Here is a 25,895-nt window from a genome sequence, read left to right as displayed (position 1 = left end):
TTGACAGTCCAGCAATAAAACCATGAGGCCACCATCTCCCCTGCATTACTCTTTCTCCTTTCCCATAGCATCCTAGACACTGATGCAATGTACAAGTCCACAAGCAGTGATTCTCAGCTTGTATGGCCATCAGCTCTCACTGGGATCTCCTCGCAATTTCCAGTCCTGGTTGCTACAGTTATTGGGTATGGGAACACTGGTAGAACACTCTACGAATTCTGAGAATCAGCCTTCTACTAGGTGCTATGTCCCATCACCAGAATTCTCAATTTGACTAATGATGCTTTGCCATTCCTTTATAAACCAAAGAAACTAGCAGTAGGAGTGTCTGTTGAAAATAGAAGCAGGCACAAGATAAATATTTAGAGTTGACATTTATTATGAAGTCCATTACTGCTTTCAGTAAGAACAGAATCTCTGCAATGGAATTTCCTAAACACTCAACTCCACCATGAGTTTAAAAATGTTTCGGACTGAATGGGACATATTTGTCTCTTCCACAGCACATTCAAGGTGAGCTTTGCTTGAACATTACAAATATTTCCCATAAATTCTCCCTGTAGCTTTTCCCACAACCTTAGGATTCAGGTACTGTAACGTACGACATTTATAAAACTGCGAAAAAAATCATCTAAGCTATCAAATACAAGACTATCACAGATATCCCAAGCTGTCAACCCATGATGTTCTGCACAGTCTCCCAGGCTGGGATCTAGATAAAGAACAGTATAGTTCTCAACACAAAAAAAGTGTTAGTTTTCTTTTGAGCGATTTGGGCATCCCTGGCAAGACTAGCATTAATTGTCCATTCTAACTGCCCTTCAACTGAGTGTCTTGCTTGGCCATTTCAGAGGGCAGCTGAGACTGAACCACATTGCTGTGGGTCTGGAGTCACATGTAGGCCAGACAAGGTGAGGATGGCAGACTTCTTTCCCCAAAAGACATTAGTGAACCAAATTGGCTTTTTACAATAACTGGTGATAGTTTCATGGTCACAGGTGAAATTACCTTTCAATTCCATGTTAATTAACTGATTATTTAAATTTCACCAGGTGCTGTACCCAAGTTCCCAGAGCATTGGCCTGGGGTTCTAAATGTTTTGTCCAGTGACATTACCACATTGGCACTCTCTATCCCAAAAACACCTAACACAATTCAGTTATTAAATATTTGGTAATACACATCATTCACCAGCACCCTCAGAATAATCACACTGAGGTTAGGGTTAATGCTGATGTTCCTTTGTACTGACAAGTGTCAGTCAGACTCTTCTATCCACTGCAACAGGTGCATCAGTGCAGGGCCTGATGAGCAATGTTCACTCAGAAGCTTCTGGAACTCTACCTCCACCTCACTACACTTTCATTTACAACAAACTAATTCTGTGGGGACAAAAACCCATTGATCACTTTCAACATTCACTCCCCCACCCACCAACACTCAGTCCCCGCAGTGTGTACCATCTACAAGACACACTGCAGAAATTCACCAAAGACCCTCAGGCAGCACCTTCTAAACCCACAAACACTTCCATCCAGAAGGACAAGGGCAGCAGATACATGGGAACACCAGCCCCTGCAAGTTCCCCTCCGAGCCAATCACCATCCTGACCTGGAAATATATCGCCGTTCCTTCAGTATAGTCTGGTCAAAATCCTGGAATTCTCTCACCAAAGGCATTTACTACCGCACATGGACTGCAACAGTGTAAGAAGCCTTTAACTGGAGTCAGAGGGCATGGAGGGGTCATGCCCGAGACAGCTGGCAATGATCATTTGAGAAACAGAAGGTGAAATGAGGGAAACCAGTTAAGCCTGACTAAGATTCTGCTGTTCTCATGGGATTTCTGCCAGTTTTTCAATCATGGTCTCTGAGGAGCAGTAACTCGTTTCAAGATGGTCCAGTAACCAAGGAATATCACAAATAGCAGAAACAGAAATCCAGAAACTTCAGTGATTGATTAGAGATTAAAATGAACCTATTAAAACTATACCACTTTGACTGGTCACTTTCTACTTCTAAATATAAAATACTGCATTGATGATCACATCAACAAACAAGTTTATTTACAGCAGATCAAGACAGCTGGTGCTGGAGCAGACAAGCTGATCTAGAGTGACTGCAGGGATAAGGCGGTGGATCATGGAGAGCTGTCTCTCTGACTGGGAGAGAACACTGGTGCAGTCTATGTGGCAGTGAGTACAGGGCAACGGCCTGCCCAAATACTGTCATTCATTCAGCTCCCCCCACCCTCCATAATGATAAAGTAACTGGACTCCAGGTTAAGGAGTTCTCTTAATCCTTCCAGCAACACTCCACAATGGCTGGCCTCAGGAGATAGGGAAGGGGAGTCAGTCAGAATCAGAATCAGAATCAGAATCATCATCTTGTGAGGAGGAAGAGGACGAGGAGGAGCTGGCATTGACCTGGCTCCCATCGTCGTCGTCGTCGTCATCATCGTCGTCGTCATCATCATCATCATCATCGTCGTCGTTGTCGTCATCATCGTCGTCATTCTAAAATTAAAGACAAGATCAAAGCTCAAAGACTTGACTACTTCTGCCCAATACCGTTCCTCTCTAGCTCTCTCATCCCGTTCCTCTAAGATTCTTGCACTCTCACACCCCTGTTCCCTCCTTCTCGGAGTGTCTCTGCTTTTCTCCCATCTTTGTTCTGCCACACACCTCCCTCTGCCCTGATGCTTTATCCCACCACATGGTTCCAGGTTGACCTCCTTCTCCTCTTCCAGGACTTGCAGTGAATTCCAACTCTCGCATCTGGTTCCTGTGGGATGGTGCTACATGAGGGAAATCTTGGTTAGGATTTCTCTTCGGTCAGCATTGCTCAGGATACAGTTAATGATCATGAAGAATCCAGGCATGCCTGGATCCATTGACGTCACCTTCTACCATCCTGACAATTGCATTTAAACACCAACACCATGAGGTTCCCATCCCGTCATCCTGTCTTGGAAACATTTATTAAGAAATAAAAGGGACGTTAAGAAATGTTTCTTAGTGTCACTGGGTCAAAATCCTGAAACTCTCTTCCTAAGGACATTGTGGGTCAATCCACAGCACACAGACTCCAGTGGTTCAAGAAGGCAGCTCGTTACAACCTTCTCAAGGGGCAATTAGGGATGGGCAGTAGGGTCAACTGTCCTGCGACTGGGACATGTATGGATTGAGTGTGGGCAGGAGTGGCATCGTGGAGAGCATGATTCCACTGGCACTCAAATAGCCAGCATGGGTCACTAGGCAAGCAACCTCAGGCCAGCTGGTGGAAGTGGATGAGTAACATGTGGGACACTGCAGTGAGACACGGTGTCAGATGAGCAATTTTGGTCAACTCACCTCTCCATCCTCACCCTCATCAGTGTTTGCTTCGCTATCAGATGAGGCTGAGGAGCCATCACCATCATCATCAGAATCAGATGAATCGCTCCCCTCGGGATCTTCATCATCATCATCCTCATCTTCACCATCCTCTTCAGATGATTCCTAAAGACAGTAAGACAATAGGTTCAGAGTAGCGAGAGACAGTCCATCCAAAATTAGGCAGGACTGAGGTGACAGTGCATGTAAAAGCAGGTGACAGAGTGTGAAAAGGTGGTGAGGAGCATGAAGATGGGTGGGAAAGTATACAAAGGCAGGGAGAAAGTGCACAAAAGTCGGTGAAAGAGAACACAAAAGCACGAGACAGCATAAAGGTGTGTGCAAGTACAAATGCATGCATTAAAGGGGAAACATGAACTAGACAGACAAAGAAACAGATATAGTGTGAGACACTATGCAAGCATGAACATAAGACAGCACAACAGATTAGATTCCATACAGTGTTGGAACAGGCCCTTCGGCCCAACAAGTCCACACTGCCCCTTGGAACGTCCCACCCAGACCCATCCCCTTATAATCCACACACCCCCGAGCAATTTAGCATGGCCAATCCACCTTGCCTGTACATCTTTGGACTGTGGGAGGAAATCGGAGCACCCAGAGGAAACCCGTGCAGACACAGGGAGAATGTGCAAATTCCACACAGACAGATGCCCGAGGCTGGAATTGAACCAGTGCTAACCACTGAGCCACCGTGCCGCCCAGATGGAGAGAGAGGGAGACTGGAAGATAAAGAAAGCACAGAAAGAGGGTGTGTGTGTAAGAGACAGAACAAGAGGTTGAGCAGTTTAGGTTTATACTCTCTGAAATTTAGAAGAATTACGTGGGGATTCTAATCGAAGTAGCTAAGACATCAAAGAGGATTAACAAAGTAAAGAGGATGTTTCTTCATGTGGAGCTATTTAGAACGAGCAGTCATTGTTTTAGGATAAGGAGTGGCAGATTTATAACATAGGTGAGGAGAAATGACAGATTTTTAAATAGTAATGGCTTGAAGGCAGGAAAGTGGAGTTGAAGCTGAGATGAAATCAGCCATGATTGTATTAAATAGCTGAGCAGGCTCAAGGGGGTGAATTGTCAGCTCTCAGGTTTACGTTGAAAGAGAGATGAGGAGTGTCAACTTTTCATAAGGTAACATGCCCATTGCAGGTATTAGTCTAGTTAACCTTATCCGAATAGCTTCTAATATCCTTCCTTAAGTAATGAGACCAAGTACACATTATGTAGTTTCACCCTTGTCCCATAGAATTTGTAATAAAAGATAACATTATATTTGCTTTCCTGGTTTGCTGTACCTGCATACTAACCTTTATTGATTCATGCACCAGGGCATCTGGACCTCTCTGCAGCTCAGAGCTGTGCAATTCTCATCATTTTGATAATGTGACTTTCTTTTATTCTTCGTTGACCCAAAATGGACACTTTCTCACATTATTGTCCATTTGCTAAATCTTTCTCCACTCATTTAATCTATCTACATACCTTTCTATACTCCTATGTTGTTTCCAAACATCTTTGCGTTATTGGCAAATTTAGCTCCTCTACCTTCAGTCTCTCCATCCAAATCATTGATAGAAATTATAAAAGCAGTTAAGGCAGTGCAGTTCCACCACCGGTTACAACTTGCCAAGCAGAAAATGACACATTTACATTGATGTTGCTTCCTGCAGCCAGCCAATTTTCTATTTATGTCAATATGCCACCATTGGATCAACAGCTTTTATTTCACACAATGACCTTTGATGTGGCACCTTATCCAATGCCTTTCGCAAATCCAAGCAAAGTACACACAAAGCCAGCAACCCTCAATAATCAGGGCACAAAAGCACAGCAGACAGGCAAGGGATAGGTCAATAAATATTCAGTGGCAAACATTTAAGGGAATATTTCAGAATACATTTCAACAAGAAAGAAAATTCCAAAGGAGCAACTCAACATTCACAGTTAATTAGAAAAGTTAAAGAACAGTGTCAAAGTTAAAGAAAGAAAATACAGATTTGTGTAAAGGTGGGTGACAGATCAGAAGGTTGGGTGGAATATGAAAAATTCACAGTCTCAGAGAAAGCTGACTACAAATATAAAAACAGATGTTAAGAGTATCTATAGATATTTTTAAAAAGTTAACAAAATGAATGTCGGTCGTTTAGAAAGTGAGACTGGTGAATTAATCCTGGAAATTACGTGAACGCAGGTGAACTGAGCAGGTATTTTGCACCAGTCTTCGCTACAGAGGATACAAGTTACATCTTAGAAATACCTGTAAGCCAGGAAATGGGAGGGAGAAAAGAACATAAGAAAATAACAAAGTACCAAGGTAGTGGAGCTGTAGGTTAATGGCTGGCCAGGTCGTAATGGACATCTTAAAAAGATTAGTGAGATAGTTGACATAAAGGCAAATAGTAAACGATATAAAGAATGCTGAAAATCTGAAACAAACACAAAAAACGCTGGAGAAACTCAGTAGGACTAGCTGTATCCATGGAGACAGAAACAGAGTTAATGTTTCAGGTGTGACTTCTTCAGATGTTGTTGGATCTGCCGAATTCCTTTAGCATGCTGTGTTTGTTTCACAGAGTTGCTCTGTTGATTTTCATTTTTCAAAATTCCCTAGATTTGGGAAGGTTTCACTAAATTGGGGGTGAAAAACACACAAAACAGGAAACTACAGGCCAGTTAGCTTAGATGGTGGTAGGGAAAATGTTAAATACTATTATTATACTAATTAATACCATTAAAGAAGTTATAATGGCACGGTTAGAAAATTTCAAGGTATTGGAGCAAAGTCACTATGGTTTTGTGAAAAAGAAAACATGTTTAGCTAATTCATTGGAGTTGGATGAGATACGGCAGAAAGAATTAAAAATATTTTCTAAATATAGAGAGATTGCAGAGCTTGGAGCTGCGAGGGATCTGGGTACCTCAAAAGCATGAATCAAAGAAAGTTGGTTTGCAACTACAGCAAGTAACCAGGAAAGTTCACAGAATGGTAGGATTTACTGAAAAGGATAAGTGAATGCAACAGTAGAGAAGTTATACTTCAGTTATACAGGGCATTGGTGAGACTGCTTCTAAAGCACTGTGTACAACATTGGTCACTGTACTCACAGAAGGATGTTAATGCGTTGGAAGCAGCTCAGAGAAGGATGACCAGACTAATCGCTAGAATGAGCGGCTTGCCTTATGAAGTAAGGCTAGACATGCTAGGCCTGTTTCCTCTGGAGTTTAGAAAAATCAGAAGTCACTTAACAGAAAGATCTCAAGAGGAAGAGACTATGTGGATGTGGAAAGGATTGTCTTCTTTTGGGAAAATCTAGAACTAGAGGCCATTAACAGGTTACCCATTTAAAACAGAGATGAGGAAACTTTCGTTTCTCTCTGAAGGGTGAGCATCTTTGAATTTCCTTCCTCAAAAAGCAGTGATTGCAGAATTTATAAATATTTTTAAGGCTGTGGGAGACAGATTATTGATTGCCAAGGAGATAAAAGATAAGAGGGATATGCAGGAATAAGTCAAGGTACAATCAGATTGGCTATGATCTTATCAAATGCTACACTCGGCGTGGAGGGTCGAGTGGCCTACTCTTGTTCCTTCTTTCTATGTTCCCCTGACCAGGACCAAATCAGATGACTTCAACCACCTCCTAGATTCAAGTGCCCCAATAACTTTACCTCTCCCTGACATGTCAGTGTCTGCAGCTCCACCTCCAGCTCAAAATCTGAGCCGAAGCTGATTGAGCTGCAAAAATGTGTTTATCTTGTATCCCACTGTCAACCAATCACCAGCTCTGCCATCTTTATTGAAGGAGAAACAGTGGGAATGAGAGTGAGAGACAGAGGGAGTAAGAGAGTGGAAGGAAGGCGACTCACCGATGTGAGGTTCGATGTCATTCTTGCTTTGGCTGCAGGGCCCCCTGGCTTTCCCTGGCCTTTTCGCTTCTGGAAACACAAGAAATTAAGGCATTGTTTCATAGGAACGCCACCTCTGGGTGGTACAAGGAGTATGCAGGCACAGAAACTCCACCCAGCAGTGTGATGTTGCTGCCTCCCGACTGGAAGTACAGTCAATTAAGCCAGCCTTCAGGGCTCAGTGATATGGCAACTGCTGAGTGCCAGTTGCTGCCAGTCCCCAGATAGTACACAAGCCTCTCCAACACATCAAAGTGGTGATCCATAGAGTGCACAGCGTGGCATTATAGATCCACAGGAAGGTCTGAAATGGTCTCAGCTTTACAAGGGACTAGAGGTGGCCGTTCAGCCCCTCAAGCATATTACACTGGTCCAGAAACTGGCCATTCAGGCCCATTAACACTTTCACATTAAAAATCTTACACATACTGTTACAAAATGCCAGTTAATTTGAATAATGCAGCATAGCTCTGTGCTAAATGTGCCAATCTAGGCCAGTTCACAGAACAGATTTCAGAAAAGTGCACTGCTGGTTTCAAGATTGGATTCAGGGTAGAAATTCACTAAGGCTCCTTTGACTGAACCTTCAAAATTAATGACCACTTCCATCTCAAAGGACAAGGGCAGCAGATACATGGGAACACTTTCCCCTGAACATTCCCCTCTAAATTCCTTACCATCCTGGCTTAGAAATATATTGGCATTCCGTCAGTGTTACTAGGTCAAAATCCTGGAATTCTCTCCCTGAGGGCATTGAGAGTCAAACTTCAACACATGAACTACAGAGGTTCAAGAAAGCAGTTCACCACCACCTTCTCGGTCAACTAGGGCTGGGCAATAAATGTTGACCTAGTCAGCAATGCCCACATCTCATCAGTGAATGATTTTTAAAAAAAGGGCTTCTTCTGTTGTGCTCACTCTGAGATACTTACTGCTGTCGTATATTCCTCATACACACTCCGTTCTTCAGGTGATAGAGACTGAAACACATGAAAAGGGGACAAATAACAAATTATTCCTTTACAATAATCAACACAGGCTGTCCAAAAGCTGGTCACTGCATAACACTGGGGTAAGGTACTGTGGGGACAGGTCAGTGATGGTTTAACACTGGGGTACAGTGTTGTGGGGACAGGTATGTCATTGTATAATACTGGGGTACAGTACAGGTTTACTCACTTTAAGCCAGGCCTCCAGCTCCACTCTGTATTCCTGCTGTTGCTCTTCTACAAGTTTCTTGTAGCCATCCTTCTGGGCCTGGCTCTGCTTCTGCCACCTCTTTCCAATCTCCACCATTCTTTCTTTCAACCCAAAGTGGTTTAGCTCCCCACTAGTCAGCAACTCCTGGGAGAACATCTGGTAGCCACTCCTGGAGATGAGAGGAGTGATAAGGTCAAGGTTGAGCAAGGCAGGGCAAGGACAGGGAATATACAGTTGCTGGGCAAGAGACAGGATGCACACAGGGTGCTGGGCGAGGGACAGGATGCACACAAGGTGCTAGGTGAGAGACAGGGTGTATTACAGGCTTCTGGGTGAGAGACAGGGTGTATTACAAGCTTCTGGATGAGAGACAGGGTGTATTACAGTGTGCTGGGCGTATACAGGGTGCTGGGTGAGAGACAGGGAGGATACAGGGTGCTGGGTGAGAGACAGGGAGGTTACAGGGTGCTGGGTGAGGGACAGGGAGGATACAGGGTGCTGGGTGAGGGACAGGGAGGATACAGGGTGCTGGGTGAGGAACAGGGAGGATACAGGGTGCTAGGTGAGGAACAGGGAGGATACAGGGTGCTGGGTGAGGAACAGGGAGGATACAGGGTGCTGGGTGAGGGGTAGTTTGTACTACAGAGTGGTGGGGGAGGTACAGAGTGTAACAGGGTGATTGGGGGAGTGGAAAAAGGAGTATACAGGGTGCTGGGTGAGGTACAGTGAGCAGATCAGTGATCAGTTGGTGTGTGGTCAGGGAGATGGGGATGTGTAATTTGGAGCTGGGGAGGAGTCGACAGGAAGCGGGTAGAGGACAGGAAGCGGGTAGAGGACAGGGAGCGGGTAGAGGACAGGGAGCGGGTAGAGGACAGGGAGCGGGTACTGGACAGGGAGCGGGTACTGGACAGGGAGCGGGTAGAGGACAGGGAGCGGGTAGAGGACAGGAAGCGGGTAGAGGGCAGGGAGCGGGTAGAGGGCAGGGAGCGGGTAGAGGGCAGGGAGCGGGTAGAGGACAGGGAGCGGGTAGAGGACAGGAAGCGGGTAGAGGACAGGAAGCGGGTAGAGGACAGGAAGCGGGTAGAGGACAGGGAGCGGGTAGAGGACAGGGAGCGGGTAGAGGACAGGGAGCGGGTAGAGGACAGGGAGCGGGTAGAGGACAGGGAGCGGGTAGAGGACAGGGAGCGGGTAGAGGACAGGAAGCGGGTAGAGGACAGGGAGCGGGTAGAGGACAGGGAGCGGGTAGAGGACAGGGAGCGGGTAGAGGACAGGGAGCGGGTAGAGGACAGGGAGCGGGTAGAGGACAGGGAGCGGGTAGAGGACAGGGAGCGGGTAGAGGACAGGGAGCGGGTAGAGGACAGGGAGCGGGTAGAGGACAGGAAGCGGGTAGAGGACAGGGAGCGGGTAGAGCTCAGGGAGCGGGTAGAGGACAGGGAGCGGGTAGAGGACAGGGAGCGGGTAGAGGACAGGGAGCGGGTAGAGGACAGGGAGCGGGTAGAGGACAGGGAGCGGGTAGAGGACAGGGAGCGGGTACTGGACAGTGGTAGCTGGGGAAGCAATGGTCACTTACATTGGTGGTTTCTTTGGTTCGCCAACAAACTTCAGCTTCTTGGAGTTCTGTGCTGAGACCCGGGCCCATCGACTCTCTGACAGCTCCCTCTACAACAAAATGGGAGCTGCTGTTACAACAAAAACCATGTCCACTCAGCTGCTGCCTGCTGGGGTTATGGACACTGGGCAGGTACAGCCTCAGTTTAACATCTCAATCTTAGTGGGAAGTACTGCAGTGAATTATTTCCTGTCTGGAAAGTACATATCCCCAACATTTCTTTTCCCTTGGTTGTACGCGATTTGTCACAGTAGGCCGTGGTCATATCTTTACTGTCTAAGGGAGCGCCGCAGTGTCGGAGGCTCGACGCTGGGGGAGCGCCGCACTGTTGGAGGGTCAGTGCTGAGGGAGTGCCGCACTGTTGGAGGGTCAGTGCTGAGGGAGTGCCGCACTGTTGGAGGGTCAGTGCTGAGGGAGTGCCGCACTGTTGGAGGCTCAGTGCTGAGGGAGCGCCGCACTGTTGGAGGCTCAGTGCTGAGGGAGCGCCGCACTGTCAGAGGCTCGGCGCTGGGGGAGCGCTGCACTGTCGGAGGGTCAGCGCTGAGGGAGCGGGCACTGTCGGAGGGAGGGTCAGTGCTGAGGGAGCGCCACACTGTCGGAGGGTCAGCGCTGAGGGAGCGGGCACTGTCGGAGGGAGGGTCAGTGCTGAGGGAGGACCACAGTGTCAATACTGAGGGACTGCTGCACTGTTTTCAGATGTTGTCTTTCAGATGAGATATTAAACTGAAACTCCATCTGCTCATGTTGACAGATGTAAAAGATCCTGCAGCACCATTTTGAAAAGGAGCAGAGCAAGTACTCCTCAGTGTTCTGACTGATATCCATCCCTGAACATCACAAAGTGTGGATTAACTGCTTTATTGCCACATTACTGTCTCATTCATTAAAGTTATTAGTGAAATACAGGAACATGCCCATGGTCCTGGCACAAAGCTGAAGCTTTGATTGAGGAGGCACAGGGAGTGGAAACTGTGAAAGTTGCTATATAAATACAAGTTGGTCGTTCTGATGTAGATTGCTTGGACCTCAATATAGTGAGGAACCTCGAGGGAGATCAGTGCCAAGGACCTATCCAGCAGCAACATCTGAGCACTTTTGGGACTCGACAGGCAGGAGCTCATGGGAGGGGTCAGGAATCAAATAAATGCAGCACACCTCATATCTCCTCTGGTCATCTGCGGCTTTCTTAATCCAAGGAATCTTCTCCTTCTTTTCCATTGCCTTCCAAGCAGCCTCCATTGCTGATTGAGCTTGTTTGCGGTCATTCTGTGAGCATGAGACATAATCAGCGAAAAGGACTAAAACAGCAAGATTGAACTCACAATACACTGTGAGTCTTCAGAATCCAGGAATGAGAGAGACAGAGACAGCTAGAGAGAGAGGAGTGCATCAGTGAGGAACATGTGGCTGCTCAGGGAATTCCCTGCCTATTCCCAATGCAGACAGGAGGGACACACTGCCAGTGTGTATCTATCAGTGAATGTACATGTACCTGCATGTGTTCATACACATACCTGTGACTATGTGCGCACGTCTGTTTTCATCCTCATTCTTTGGTGGGATGTGGACATCGCAAGAAAGCTCACAGCATTTATTCCCCTTCTCTAACTGCCCTCAGACTGAATGACTAACTGGAACATTTCAGAGGGCAAATAATTGTCAACCACATTGCTGTGGGCCTACACTCACATGTAGACCAGACCAGGTAAAGATAGGATATTTACTTTTTTGGAAGACATAAGTGAACCAAATTACAGAATCACAGAATTGATATGGTACAGGAGGAGGCCATTCAGCCCATCCTGCCTTCCCTGGCTTTCAAAATGAGCATCATCACTTTGTGCCATTCTCATGCCCATTTCCTTATAACTTGTAGATTGTTTTTATTTAAATAATCATCCAATGATGCAACTGAACCTGCCTCCACCACCATTCCAGACAATGATTTCATTTCTCACAACAGACTTGCTTCTTTTCTTAAATCAGTATCCATTCATTCTTGATCATTTCATGAGCAGAAATAGTTTCTCTCCATCTGTTCTATCCGGACTCCTCATAACATGAAAATTTTTACAAGATCTCCTCTTAGACCTCTCCTCTCCAGGGAAAACACACTTCTCAAGAAGCAGCAAGAGTTGAGTGGATGAGAGATAATGGGAACTGCAGATGTTGGAGTATCGGAGATAACAAAGTGTGAAGCTGGATGAACACAACAGGCCAAGCAGCATCTTAGGAGCACAAAAGCTGACATTTCGGGCCTAGACACTTCATCAGAAAAGGGGGATGGGGAGAGGATTCTGAAATAAATAGTGAGAGAGGGGAGGGCAGACCGAAGATGGATGGAGGAGAAGATAGGTGGAAAGGAGAGTATGGGTGGGGAGGTAGAGAGGGGATAGGTCAGTCCGGGGAGGACGGACAGGTCAAGGGGGCGGGATGAGGTTAGTAGGTAGGAAATGGAGGTGCGGCTTGGAGTGGGAGGAGAGGATAGGTGAGAGGAAGAACAGGTTAGGGAGGTGGGGACGAGCTGGGCTGGTTTTGGGATGCAGTAGGGGGAGGGGAGATTTTGAAGCTGGTGAAGTCCACATTGATACCATTGGGCTGCAGGGTTCCCAAGCGGAAAATGAGTTGCCATTCTTGCAACCTACGGATGGCATCATTATAGCACTGCAGGAGGCCCAGGATGGACACGTCCGCTAAGGAATGGGAGGGGAGGTTAAAATGGTCTGTAGGTGTTCTGCACAGTGGTCCCCAAGCCTCCAATTGGTTTCCCCAATGTTGAGGAAGCCACAACGGGTACAGCAGATGCAGTATATCACATTGGCAGATGTGCAGGTGAACATGTGCTTCATGTGGAAAGTCATCTTGGGGCCTGGGATGGGGGTGAGGGAGGAGGTGTACGGGGAAAGTGTAGCACTTCCTGCAGTTGCAGGGGAAAGTGCCGGGTGTGGTGGGGTAGGAGGGGAGTGTGGGGCGGACAAGGGAGTCACAGAGACAGTGGTCTCTTCGGAAGGCAGATAAGGGTGGGGATAGAAAAATGTCTTTGGTGGTGGGGTTGGATTGCAGATGGCGGAAGTGTCAGAGGATGATGTGCTAGATCTGGAGGTTATTGGGGTGGTATGTGAGGACTAGGGGCATTCTCTGTTGGCGGTTATTGCCAGGGCGGGGTGTGAGGGATGAGTTGCGGGAAATGCGGTCGAGGGCGTTCTCGACCACCGCCGGGGGGGGCGCAGTTGTGGTCCTTGAGGACGAGAATGTCTGGGACGTACGGGAGTGGAATGCCTCAACCTGGGACCAGATGCGGTGGAGGCGAAGGAATTGGGAATAGGGATAGGGGATGGCATTTTTGCAGGAAGGTGGATGGGAAGAAGTGTATTCCAGGTAGCTGTGGGAGTCAGTGGGCTTGAAATGGATATCAGTTTCAAGGTGGTTGCCTGAGATGGTGACAGAGAGGTCCAGGAATGTGAGAGATGTGTTGGAGATGGTCCAGGTGAACTTGAGGTTGGGCTGGAAGGTGTTGGTGCAGTGGATGAACTGTTCGAGCTCCTCTTGGGAGCACGAGGCGGCGCCAATACAGTCATCAATGTAACGGAGGAAGAGGTGGGGTTTAGGGCCAGTGTAGGTGCGCAAGAGGGACTGTTCCACGTAACCTACAAAGAGGCAGGCACAGCTTGGGCCCATGCGGGTGCCCATGGCCACCCCCTTGTCTGTAGGAAGTGGGAGGAATTGAAAGAGAAGTTGTTGAGGGTGAGGATGAGTTTGACTAGGAGGATGAGGGTGTCGGTACAGCGGGTCTGGGGGACAGGAAGAAGTGGAGGGCCTTGAGACCACCTGAATGAGGAATACAGGTGTATAGGTACTGGACGTCCACGGTGAAAATGAGGTACTGGGGACCGGGGAATTGGAAGTTCTAGAGGAGGTGGAGGGCATGGGTGGTGACGCAGACGTAGGTATGGAGTTCCTGGACCAAGGGGGAGAAAATGGAGTCCTGATAGGTGGAGATAAGTTCGGTGGGGCAGGAACAGGCGGAGACAATGGGTTGACCAGAGCAGGCAGATTTGTGGACTTTGGGAAGGAGATAGAAGTGGGCCATGCAGTTTTGGGGAACAATGAGGTTGGAGGCTGTGGGTGGGAGGTCACCTGAGGTGATGAGATTGTGGATGGTCTGGGAGATGATCTTTTGGTGCTCAGGGGTGGGGTCATGATCTAGAGGGCGGTAGGAGGTGGTGTCGGAGAGTTGGTGTCTGGCCTCAGCAATGAAAAGGTCAGTGTGCCATACTACAACAGCGCCTCCCTTGTCTGCAGGTGTGATGGTGAGTGGATGAGATTTCACTTTGGTAATTGGGCCTTTACATGAAAGGGAAGAATGCCCAGGGTGGCTCCTTCTGCGCTATATCAGATCTGTGCTTCTGCCCTGTGTTTGTATGTTTATGAATGTCTGTGTTTCATACTTGCTGTATCTCTCGCTTTCCGTGGCAACATGTTTACAATGTGTTCAAGTTCATATCCTTTACAGAAGGAAATTTGAAATCCTTATCTGGTTTGCCCTACATGTGACTCTAGACAAACAGCAATGTGGCAGACTCTCAACAATTAGGGATGGACACATCCCATGAATTAATTGTGAAAAATCTTGTGCTGCAGGCTTTAGAATATACTCTTTACTTAGATATAGATGTGAAGAAATCCAGACACAGCACTTTGTGCAGGTCAGCTTAGGTGATACAAAACAGAAGTCAGAATGCACCACTGAAAATTAGGTCCTGAAACAGCACCTTCCAAACTCATGACCACTTCCATCTAGAAGGACAAGGCCTGCAGATAAATGGGAACACCACCCTCTGCAAGCTCTCCTCCAAATCACTCATTATCCTGGCTTGTAAAGGCAGTTTGGTCCCACTGGACACATACCCGGTGCTTTGCTGTGTAATCATTGATCACTGTCTGCTCCCAGATCTTCTCAGCAGTTTTGGGGCTCTCAGGCCACTTTCCTTTCCTTGTAGACCCAGCTTCCTTCTTCTCTTTCAGGAAGTTCTGCATCCTTTGCTCGTATTCTGCTTTCAAGGTTCTTTCCATCCTCTTGTACTTCTCCTGATGCACGGTAAAACAAAGAGATCAAATAAATAATGACCAGAACTTGAAATATACTACATGGCCGTCACAACAGTACTTGTTGCCCCTGTGTCCAGGCACTCACACCACAACCGTTCTCATGTTCACATGGCCTCCCACTCATCTTCCCCTCTCCATGTGCTCATTCTTCTGATTGTCCCCACACTTAACCTCTCCTCTCCCCGAAATCAATCCCCCGTCTCTCCAACTCTTCTCTCTTGACAACATTCCTCTTCAAACTAATGCACTCCTGAATGATAACAAAGCCGATGAGATGTGTGGGGAGGAGCCTGGGACTTAAAGTGACCAGTTGTCCAACTGGATTTAGCCGCTAGAGATACCACAGTGCGGAGCTGAAGGAACACAGCAGCCAGGCAGCATCAGAGAAGCAGAAAAGTTAATGTTTTAGGTCAGAAGGGTCCTGACCCAATTCGTCAACTTTCCTGATGCTGCCTGGCTTGCTGTGTTCCTCCAGCTCCACACTGTGTTGTCTCTGATTCCAGCACCTGCAGTTCTTGCTTATCTCTGGATTTAGCCACAAGGTTTTTATCCATACGGATGTCAGCATGTTAGAGAGGGAACTAAACTGCTGGGAGGAGACAGCCAGAATTAGCAGTAAAAACCACTTGGTGCTCTGACCTGACTGACACTCACTACAGGCTAAATAACAGAGAGGAAGAACAAGAATCCAAACAAGGCAATTAACAAAATGAAAATCTGCTGCTGAAACTTTTTATTATCGATCAGGGTAAAGTAAAATCACAAACATCACTTCCAAACTCCCTGATCTCAATCGGACAAAGGCAACGTATTTATTTAGTCTTGAAAAGTTTGCTTTGCTTCTCTGTTCACAGATGCTGCCAGTTTCTCCAGCATTGTGTATTTTTTAACTCAAACGCTTCCTTCAGCACTGGGTTAATATCCTCACCCTCTTTCTCTCTGACAACTCATTCCACATCCTGGCCAGCTGCCGAGTAAGCTCGCTCTCTGTTAGATTGGGATTGTCCTTTCGTTTCTCTTGGAAGAAAAGGAACATGGCAGAGATGGGCTGCTGTGGACGCTCAGGAACACTCTGAAAAAAAGAGAAAAACAATTGCTGAAAAGGATAAGATTGCATGACCCATCATGTGCGGCTTTCAAAATGCAAGGTAGGCAGCTAATAATAAGACTGAACTCAATGGGGCCAGATTGGCCTGCTCCTGCCAACAAACTCTCTGATGGAAAGAACAAAAATAGGCAGCATCACTTCACATTTAGAATTTCTACTCCCTTAATCAGTCTCACTCCATTTTCTCCACAAACACAGAATCATCAAAAATAGAAGCAGGAGTTGGCCACTCAGCCCATCAAACCCACTGCACCATTCAATACGATCATGCCTGATCAGCCAACTCAGCACGCTATTCCCACTTTCACCTCATACCTTTTGATTCCTTTAGCTCTAAGAACTATCATTAAATCCTCTTTAAAACATTCAATGTCTTAGCCTGAACCAATTCCTATGGCAGAGAACTGGGGAGATGGTAAAATCACTGGGCTCATAATCCAGAAGCCCAAGTTAATGCTCTGGGCCATGAGGTTGAATGCCATCACAGAAGATGGTGAAAATCTGAATTCAATAAAAATCTTGGAATAAGAAGCTAAATTGAATGGTCACTGTGGAACAATCTGGCACCTTTAGGGAAGGAAATCTGCCATTCTTAGCCAATCTAGTCTACACGTGAGTCCAGATCCACAGCAATGTGGTTGACTCTTATCAGTTAGGGATGGACAATAAATGCTGGCCTAACCAGCTACACATAGGCGGCCTGAATGAATAACGCACTAAAAAAAATCCCACAGCTCACCACTCCCTGGGTGAAGAAATTGCTCCTCACTTCAGTCTTAAATGGCCCAAGCTGGTATCCCTAGTGGAGATCATGGGATTGGCAGAACTCTTGTTCTATCTTTACAGAAGAATGTGCAAAATAGCTTCCCAAAAATGCTAGAAAAGCAACAATGTTTTGGGAACGAGGAACTGAAGGAGATTAGTATCAGTGGAAAACGAAAAGTGTTAAAAAAAATTAATGGGCTTACTTTGTCCCACATTCAGTAGTGTTTGCAGGGTGTAAAGTGTGGTGCTCGCTCATCGGCAGACAGAAACAACATGCACAATACTGTTTCAACTCAACAAACTAGGTAGCAGCCAGTGACTAGTTCATATCTCAGGACAATGTCCTGATCAATCAAAGTTAACCTGCTGGATTTAAATTTTAAACAAAGCCCGACAGTTAACTGTCAATCAGCACATTCTCCAAGGCAACACCTCTAACAATCAAAGGCCACTTGTCAACCAATCAGCATTCTCCTCTCATGCAGTATGTACGTTGGTTTTCCTCTTGAATGGGTTTGTTTTTGTGAACTGTCCTGATGAATGCTAATGAAATCTTCAACAAGACATGCTGTTTTTAAGCAACATAAAAGTATGGGAACAAACAGAAAGAACTCCAGCTGCTGTGAATCAAGAACAAAAACAGAACTTGCTGGAAAAGCACTGCGAGTCTGGCAGCATCTGTGAAGAAAAGTCAGAGTTAATGCTTAGGGTCCTGTGACCCCTCCTCAGAACTGTTCAACTTCTGTTTTTGTTCTATCAAGGTAAAGAAGTCATGCTTCAGTTACACAGGACATTTTCAAAACCACATCTTAAGTCCTGCAGGCAGGTTTGGTCTCCTTAGTTAAGTACACAAATGCAATGTAGGCAGTTCACAGGAGGTTTACGAGATACCTGAAATGAGTGGGTTTTTTTAAATGAAAGGCTGGCAATTTAGACGGGGCAGTTGGTGGGGCGGGGGGGGGGGGGAGGGAGGGTGTAAGAGTGGAGATCATAACATCTTTAAATGGTACGCTAGGTATGGAAAGGATGGATCCTGTTTGGCTCAGTCCAGAATTAGAGGACACTTAACACTTGCTTCACCTTTGTAAGATCTCCAAAATATTCTTATACAAACTGATAGAAGTAATGGCTATTGAGAACCTTTGTCAAAGAGCCAAACTGCAGGAACCTCTGACAAATTAGATTCCATTGCCTAACAAGAATCTAACTACTCAAAAATATTGTATGTTTCCCTCTGCCAGCTTCTGAGGCAATGTTCCATAACTGCAAAATTCTCAGAGAATACTTCCAGGTTCAATTGTGCACATCACACCTCAGAATCAACTTGGAGAGGGTGCAGTGCAGATTCATCAGAATAGGACAGCGTTTAATAGGTTAACTTATGAGAACTGTCTTAATAAACATTGCTTTCATTTAATTTAGAATGCAGGCAGGTAATCTAATGTAGATCAATCAATAAAGAGTTGAAAGGGTGCACTGGGGAATTAAAGTCCAGGACAAGGTGGTATAGACTCAAAAGTCAAGCCAGGTTGTTTAGTGCTGATATCACAAAGCCCTTCCTCAAGCAAAGGGAATAAAAGCCTGGAACACTCTGCTGTCACCACCCTGAACCACAAACTGGAAAAGTTGTGGATGATGAAGATAGATACTTGGTAAGGAAATGGTAAAAGATTATTGGGGAAGGCAGCAATGTGGAGTCAAGGTTACAATCAGATCTGCCACTATCTCACTAAACGTTGGAGCATGCTCGATGGGCAAAGTATGTTTGTATGCTGGGGGTTGATCAGAAACAGAAATTTATAGTACAGAAGGAGGCCATTTGACTCATTGTGCCTTAACCAGCTCCCGAACAAGCTACCCAGCTAGTTCCATCCTCTAGCCCTATCTCTATAGCCTAAATTCATCACTTTCAGATATATATCCAGCTCTTTTGAAATCTCCTATAGAATCTGCCTCCACCACTCTCCTAGGCAGCACATTCACAAACCTAACAACTCTGAGTAAAGAAGTTTTTTCTCATCGCACTCTTAGCTCTCTTGCTGACTGCTTTGAAATTGTGATCCCTAGTTACTGACATACCAATTAGTGGAAACAGAATATTCTTCTTTAGCCTGTCAAAACTGTTCAGAATTTTGAGCACCTCAATAAGGTTCCTCTTAATCTCTGCTCCAAGGAGAATAAACCCAATCTCTCTAATCTCACTTTGTATCTAAAAACATTCATTCCTGGTATCATTCCAGTAAATCTCCTTTGCACTTCTTCAGGTCTTTAACCACGTTCCTTAAATAAGGTGCCCAGAACCAAACACAATTCTCCAAATGTGGTTGAAACTTTTGGGACTGGGACTGGGACTAATGGAGGTTTTGTCGTGTACGGACCAAAGGATATTTGATGAGTTGGTCAACGATTGGCCACAATGTGACTGAAGAGCGAATAGCTGTTTGGCCCTTCATGCTCCCACCTGTGCCATCTGGGACTGACCTTGCTGGTTGGTGAGGCTGGTGAAGTGGGGCTGCCAGGTTTTGTTCGCTGAGGGCCATTATTCTGTGCGTTTGTTGTTACATTGCTTGTTATTTTGCTGCCTCCAATCTTCTCCTCCTGTAACACCCTCTCCCGCTCTTCATCTGGGAGACTCTGAAATAGTAACATTTCAGCATGAATATTAATTTACCAAACAAAACATAAACTCTAGAGGGGGCGCGTAGCTGGAAGCTGACAATGCATGAAAAGATGCTGAATAATAGAGTGACACACATACCATACAAACACATGAGTAAATCTCCCCACGCTGTCCCCCATCAAAGAAGGTCGACACAACAGTCACAAATACAGAGTAAAGATCCCTCCACACAGTCCCGATTAAATACTCCCAGGTCAGGTACAGCACAGTTTAGAATGCAGATGCCAACATCACAGGAAACACCATTTACTCACTTCAAGAAATCGCTGCATCTCTGTCTCGTAAAGCTTTTTTTTCTGTGGAAGAATCATAAATGAGAAGGATCAATTTATGAAATTATGTCAATGTTATAGTGTCACTGGATGGTAATTGAGAGACAAGAGGTCATGCTTTTGGGTTAAATCCCTCCATGGCATTGGTGTAATTGAAATTCAATTCACAAATTTGAAATTCTAAGTATAGCCTTGGTTCACAATGACTGTGAATTGATTGTCATGAAAACCCATGTGGTTCACTCACGTCCTTGACAGAAGAAAATTTGCTGAACTTACCTGGTCTGGCCTATGTAAAGGTGGTGGTGGTGGGAGTAAGGGGGAAGAGAATACCTCCTGGAAAATATTTAAGATTTTAACAGGACATGACAGGATATAGGTAGATGCAGGAAGGATGCTCCTGATGACCCGGGAGTGCAGAGCCAGGGGTCACAGTCCGAGGATAGGACTTTCAGACAGAGTTGGGGTGGAACCTCTTCACCCTGACAGTGGTGCGCCAGTTGAGGCCAAAACAGTGATGGCATTCAAGAAAGATGTAGATGTTGTTCTTAGGGCTTGAGGTAGCAACAGATCTGGGAAAGTGGGAACAGGGTAATGAATTGGATGAGGAGCCATAGTCATACTGAATAGCGAAGCAGGCTCAAAGTGCTGGACCTATATTCAACATTTCTATGTTTCTAATTGGGGGGTGGGCAAGCAATAAACACTGGCCTTACCAACGATGCCATCAATCCATGATCAAATTTTTAAAATAGTAAAAGGTTATTGGGAACAGGAGAGATACCAATTATTTCCATGATAACCGACAGGATATATTTACCAGAAAGAATGAATACGTTGGGACTCTCTGTTAAAAAAACCAGAAGAATCAGCTAACAGAAATCTTTAAAATTATGAAACAATTCAATAGGACAGACACAATCAGCTTCACTTGCAGCTAAGAGCAAAGCCAAGGCCATAAATCACAGAATCCCTGCAGTGTGGAAGCCGACCATTCAGTACCTCATGTCCACAATGACCCTCAAAGAGCATCCCACCCAGACCCACCCCTCTACTCTATCCCTGTAGCCCTGCATATCCCATGGCTAAATGCACCCAGCCTGCACATCCTTGGACACTATGGGCAATTTAGCACACCAAATCCATGTAACCTGCATATCTTTGGTCTGAAAATCTAAAACATTCATTATCAAGTTCCACGTGAATTCCAGAAAATACTTTTTCTCCAGAGCGTAGTGAGAGGCAGAACTCACAAAGACAATGTGAGGTGGAGTTCAAAATTTTAGGAGCCTTGCTGAGCTACTGAATGCATCTTGCAGGTGGTAAACATTGCTGCTACTGAGTGTGGGTGTGGAGGAATGGATGCTTGCGGATGTGACGCCAATCAAGTGGATTGCTTGACCCGGATGGTGTAAAGCCTTGACTGTTGTTGCAGCTGCGTTTATCTAACAAATGGAGAGTATTCCATCGTGCACTTGACTTGTGCTTTATAGATGGTTGACAGGTTTTGGGGAGTCAGGAGGTGAATTACTTGCTATAGTGTTCCTAGCTTCTGAGCTGATCATTTAGCCACTGTTTTTATATGTATGTGTAGGATGAGTCCGATTCAGTTTCTGGTCATTGGCAACTCTGAGGATATTGACAGCATTGGATTCAGTGACGATGATGCCATTGAATGTCAAAAGACAAAGCATTCTCACTTGTTGGAAATAGTCATTGACTGGCTTTTGTTGGCATGAATGTTACTTCCACTTAGATCAAAACTGATCAAAGCTCAAACTTAAGTTCTGGGTATTATCCAGATCTTGATGCATAGACTGTTTCAATATCTGAGGAAGTGTCACTCTCTCTCTAACTCTGAGGTGTAATCCAGTTTGGGTTCAAGACACTGGGTGTCAGACCTAATTATGGGAACACACAACTGATTTCACAGACCTTGGATTCTGGATATTATCCAGATTTGATGACTTGGATATGGACTGTTGCGGTATCTGTGCAGTTGCAAATGGTGCTGAACACTCTGCAATCATTGGCGGCCATCCCCACTTCTGGTCTTAAGATGGAGGGAAAGTAATTGAGAGATGTCCTGGAGTTGAGATGACTGACCTCCAGCCACAACCATCTTCCTTTCTGCTAAGTTCTGGTAAAAGGTCACACAATCTAAAATGTTAACTCTGATTTCTCTCCACAAATGCTGTCAGACCTGCTGAGCTTTTCCAGCAATTTCTGTTTCTGACTTCTGCAGTTTTATTGGTATTTTCCTTTCTGCTCTGTTTGACTCCAGTAGTTGTTCTGTTCTAATGATAACAGAACACAGTACCTGAATTATTGAGTGAAATAGCAAATCACTTTGATCTCTAAACTATTTCCTTAAGTTGGTTCTTAAGCTATGTGTAATAATGGCAGCATGGTATTCATTTCCCCATCTAGTTGAACACATAATACAGGATTGGGCTGACAGTGAGACTTTGAGACACAGTCTATGAAGGGATGGATCAAGGAGAGGCATTAAAAGAAGGAAGTTAAAGTCAACAGTGAACATCAGTCCATTAGAGAATGCGGGTGGGGAAATAATAATGGAAGCCAGGAAATGATAAGGAGTTGAACACATATTTTACATTGGTCTTCACAGGAGAAGACACTATAACATTCCAAAATTACTAAATATTCAAGGGGCTAAGTATCAACCACAAGAAGTGCCAAGGAAACTAATGGGGCTAAAGGCTAAGAAGTCCTCCAAACTGAAGGTTACTTTCTAGGATTTTAGTGGGAGTAGCTATAGAGATAATGAATGCACTGGTGGTAATCCTCAGATTCTGGAAATTCCTCAGAAGGATTGGAAAATTGCCAACTCCCTCATTCAAAAAGGATAGAGATCACAAAAAAGGTTACAAAAGGCCTAACATGTTTCATTGGAAAAACATCAGAGTCTGTCATAAAGTATACAGTAGCAGAGCATTTAGAAATACATAATACAATCCAGCAGAGTCAGCTTGGCTTCATGAACAGGAGATCACGTCTAACAAATTTTATTACAGTTCTTTGAGGAGGTAACAGACAGGATAAAGGGTATCAGTAGATACAATATATGTGGATCTCCAAAAGACGTTCATTGAGGTACTACACATAAAGTTACTTAAGATAAGAGTATGGGGTAATACATTAGCATGGATAGAAGATAGACAGCAGGCATAAAGGGACCATTTTCAGGTAATATGTTTACTAGTGGAGTGCCACAGGGATCAGTCCTGGGGTTACAATTATGTACAATATATATTCATGACTTTGGATGAGGCAAGTGAATCTACTGTAGCCAAGTTTATAGATGCCCCAAAATAGATGGGAAGGCAAGTGATGAGGATGACAAAGAGTCTGCAGAGGGATATAGTCAGGTTAAGTCCAAAAGAAGGGCAATCCGTCTTCCCTGGACTGACCTATCCCCTCCCTACCTCCCCACCTACACTCTCTCCACCTATCTTCTTTACTCTCCATCTTCGGTCCGCCTCCCCCTCTCTCCCTATTTATTCCAGTTCCCTCTCCCCATCCCCCTCTCTGATGAAGGGTCTAGGCCCGAAACGTCAGCTTTTGTGCTCCTGAGATGCTGCTTGGCCTGCTGTGTTCATCCAGCCTCACATTTTATTATCTTGCAATACCCGAAACGTTGACTGCTCCCTCCCGTTTGTCTATCTTGGGTTCCAACATCTACAGTTTTTTTTGACTCTAAGGACTGGTCATAACTCGGAATGGATTTTATTGTAGGGAAATATGAGCTAGGCAAACAGAAGAGCTAAATATTATTTAAATGTGTAAAGAATGCAAAGCACTGCAGTTGACAGAGATCTGGGGTTCCAGTGCATAAATCACAAAAACGTTAGCATCCAAATTCACCAGACAGCAAATGGAATGCTGGCCCTTATTTCAAAGCGAATGGAGTATAGAAGTAGGGATTTTGATAAAACTATACAAGACATTAATCAGGCAACAGCTGGAATGCTGTGTATAGTTTTAGTTCCTTACTAAAGGAAAGATATACTGGTATTGGGACAGTCCAGAGAAGATTCATTCAGTTGATCCCGGTAATGGAGGGATTTACTCTGAGGAGAGTTAGTTAGGCCTGTACTCATTACAGTTTGGAAAAATGAGAGGCAGCCTTATTGAAATAAGTTTTACAGGATATGGCAGGCTAGGTGTAGGAATGTTTTCCAGTTGAGGGAGTCTAGGACCAGAAGACCCAAACTCAAAATAATGAGTTACCCATTTAAGACAGGGTTGAAGATTTCTTTTATCAGATGGTAGTCAATTTATGGAATTCTTTACTGCAGATGGCGGTCAATGCAAGGATTGACAGATTTCAAAACATTAAAGGAATCAAGTATTATGGGGATAAGGCAAGAAAGTGGGAGTTGAGGATTATCAGATCAGCCATGATCTAATGTTGTGGAGCAGCTGACTTGATGGGGTGAATGGCCTACTTTGCTCCTATGTTTTACTATCTATGATCATACAATCTCAGAATAAATGGCAAACTACTCAAAACTCTGATGAGGAGAAAACCTTTCACTCAGAAGGTGGTGAATCTTTGAAATTCTGGTCATAGCTCAATCATTGAATACATTCACAAAAGACAGTAATAGATTTCTCAATATTCATGATATTAAAGGGTATGGGAGAGTGCAGGAACTTGGCACTGAGGGAGATGATCCTGTATAATTTTATTGAATGGTGCAGAAGGTTCAATATGCTGAATGTCCTACTCCTGCTGCTATTTCCTATGTTATGTTCATTAGCCTGTGCTTTAGTTATGAAAAGCCAGTTTGCTGGTCCAATGACATTCCTGTGTGCCACTGTCTGAACTGCCAAACTGTTGAATTCAGAAAACTGTGAAGGAGTTTGTCTCTCACCTGTTCACAGCGTTTCTGGTAAGTATCCTTCTCTTTCTGTGACATGACCTTCCACTGCTTGCTGCATAGCACCATACGCTCAGTGCTGGGAACATCTTTCATGTTAACCATCAGTTCTGCACAGTACAACGAGTACCCATTCCTGCAGTAAGAACAAGATTCAGATCTTCAGCCTGAGAGCAGCACAGCACTTCAGATTTTACTCTGTGTCTAACCCCATGCTGTCCCTGTCCTGGGACTGTTCGGTGGAAGCCGTGTAGAGGGTGCTTTACACTTATATCTAACCCTATGTTGTATCTGTCTGGGAACTAGTTGATGGGAAGAGTATAGACAGAGGTTTACTCTGTACCTAACTCTATGTTGCATTTGTTCTAGAAATGTTTAATGGGTGACAATACAGAGAGAGCTTTACTCTCTATCTAACCCCTTGGTGTTGCTGTCCTGGAGTGTTTGACGGGGACAGTGTAGAGATCGCTTTACTCTCTCTCTAACCCTGACCTGTAATTCAGTTTGGATTCCCGACACTAGGTGCCAGCTGTAACTAAAGGAATACTAAAGTACTTCATACAGCTTGGGTTCTGGATTCGGAAAACTTAATAAAATGACAAATCAACAAGACTCCCTGCTCCTGATCACCAACTGCTGACTATACGGAGCTGTAGCCAAGGACAATTAGTGGGCCTGTAAAGCCCAGTGAGAACTGGAGCGAGTGAGGAGTAAAGAATACGCACGGTGGTGGCTTTGTAGGACGTCCATCAAATTTATCTTTCAGCTGTCTCTCAGCTTTGGTTAGAATCGACTTGACAGGCTCTTCAAAGTTCAGTTCTGGGTGAGCTTCCACGTAAACCCTCATTGATGCCTAAAAAAAATTCAGAATAAAGTCTCATGAACTGTCTGTTAAAATTATTGTGCTTATAAACTTATTTAATGTATAAATGTTGGTCAGGAGAA

General features: G+C 45.1%; 1 protein-coding gene across 1 annotated transcript in view; it reads right to left on the bottom strand.

Moving 5' to 3' along the window:
- Positions 1–359: 359 nt before the first annotated feature.
- The window catches only part of LOC125452049 (nucleolar transcription factor 1-like), a 50,229-nt gene continuing 24,693 nt past the window's right edge, over positions 360–25,895 (bottom strand). The window contains exons 9-21 of the mRNA XM_048529963.2: positions 25,676–25,803; positions 24,945–25,086; positions 20,026–20,067; positions 19,573–19,725; positions 16,147–16,290; positions 15,018–15,197; positions 11,265–11,375; positions 10,071–10,159; positions 8,480–8,669; positions 8,233–8,280; positions 7,262–7,330; positions 3,353–3,499; positions 360–2,515 (exon numbers count right to left, since the gene is read on the bottom strand). Of these exons, the coding sequence (XP_048385920.1) occupies positions 2,351–2,515; positions 3,353–3,499; positions 7,262–7,330; positions 8,233–8,280; positions 8,480–8,669; positions 10,071–10,159; positions 11,265–11,375; positions 15,018–15,197; positions 16,147–16,290; positions 19,573–19,725; positions 20,026–20,067; positions 24,945–25,086; positions 25,676–25,803 (1,608 nt within the window). The 3' untranslated portion in view covers positions 360–2,350. The remainder of the gene's footprint in view (positions 2,516–3,352; positions 3,500–7,261; positions 7,331–8,232; positions 8,281–8,479; positions 8,670–10,070; positions 10,160–11,264; positions 11,376–15,017; positions 15,198–16,146; positions 16,291–19,572; positions 19,726–20,025; positions 20,068–24,944; positions 25,087–25,675; positions 25,804–25,895) is intronic.

Source organism: Stegostoma tigrinum, chromosome 5, assembly GCF_030684315.1.
Source record: "Stegostoma tigrinum isolate sSteTig4 chromosome 5, sSteTig4.hap1, whole genome shotgun sequence".
NCBI classification, from domain to species: domain Eukaryota; kingdom Metazoa; phylum Chordata; class Chondrichthyes; order Orectolobiformes; family Stegostomatidae; genus Stegostoma; species Stegostoma tigrinum.
This window is presented reverse-complemented; position numbering and strand designations above follow the sequence as displayed.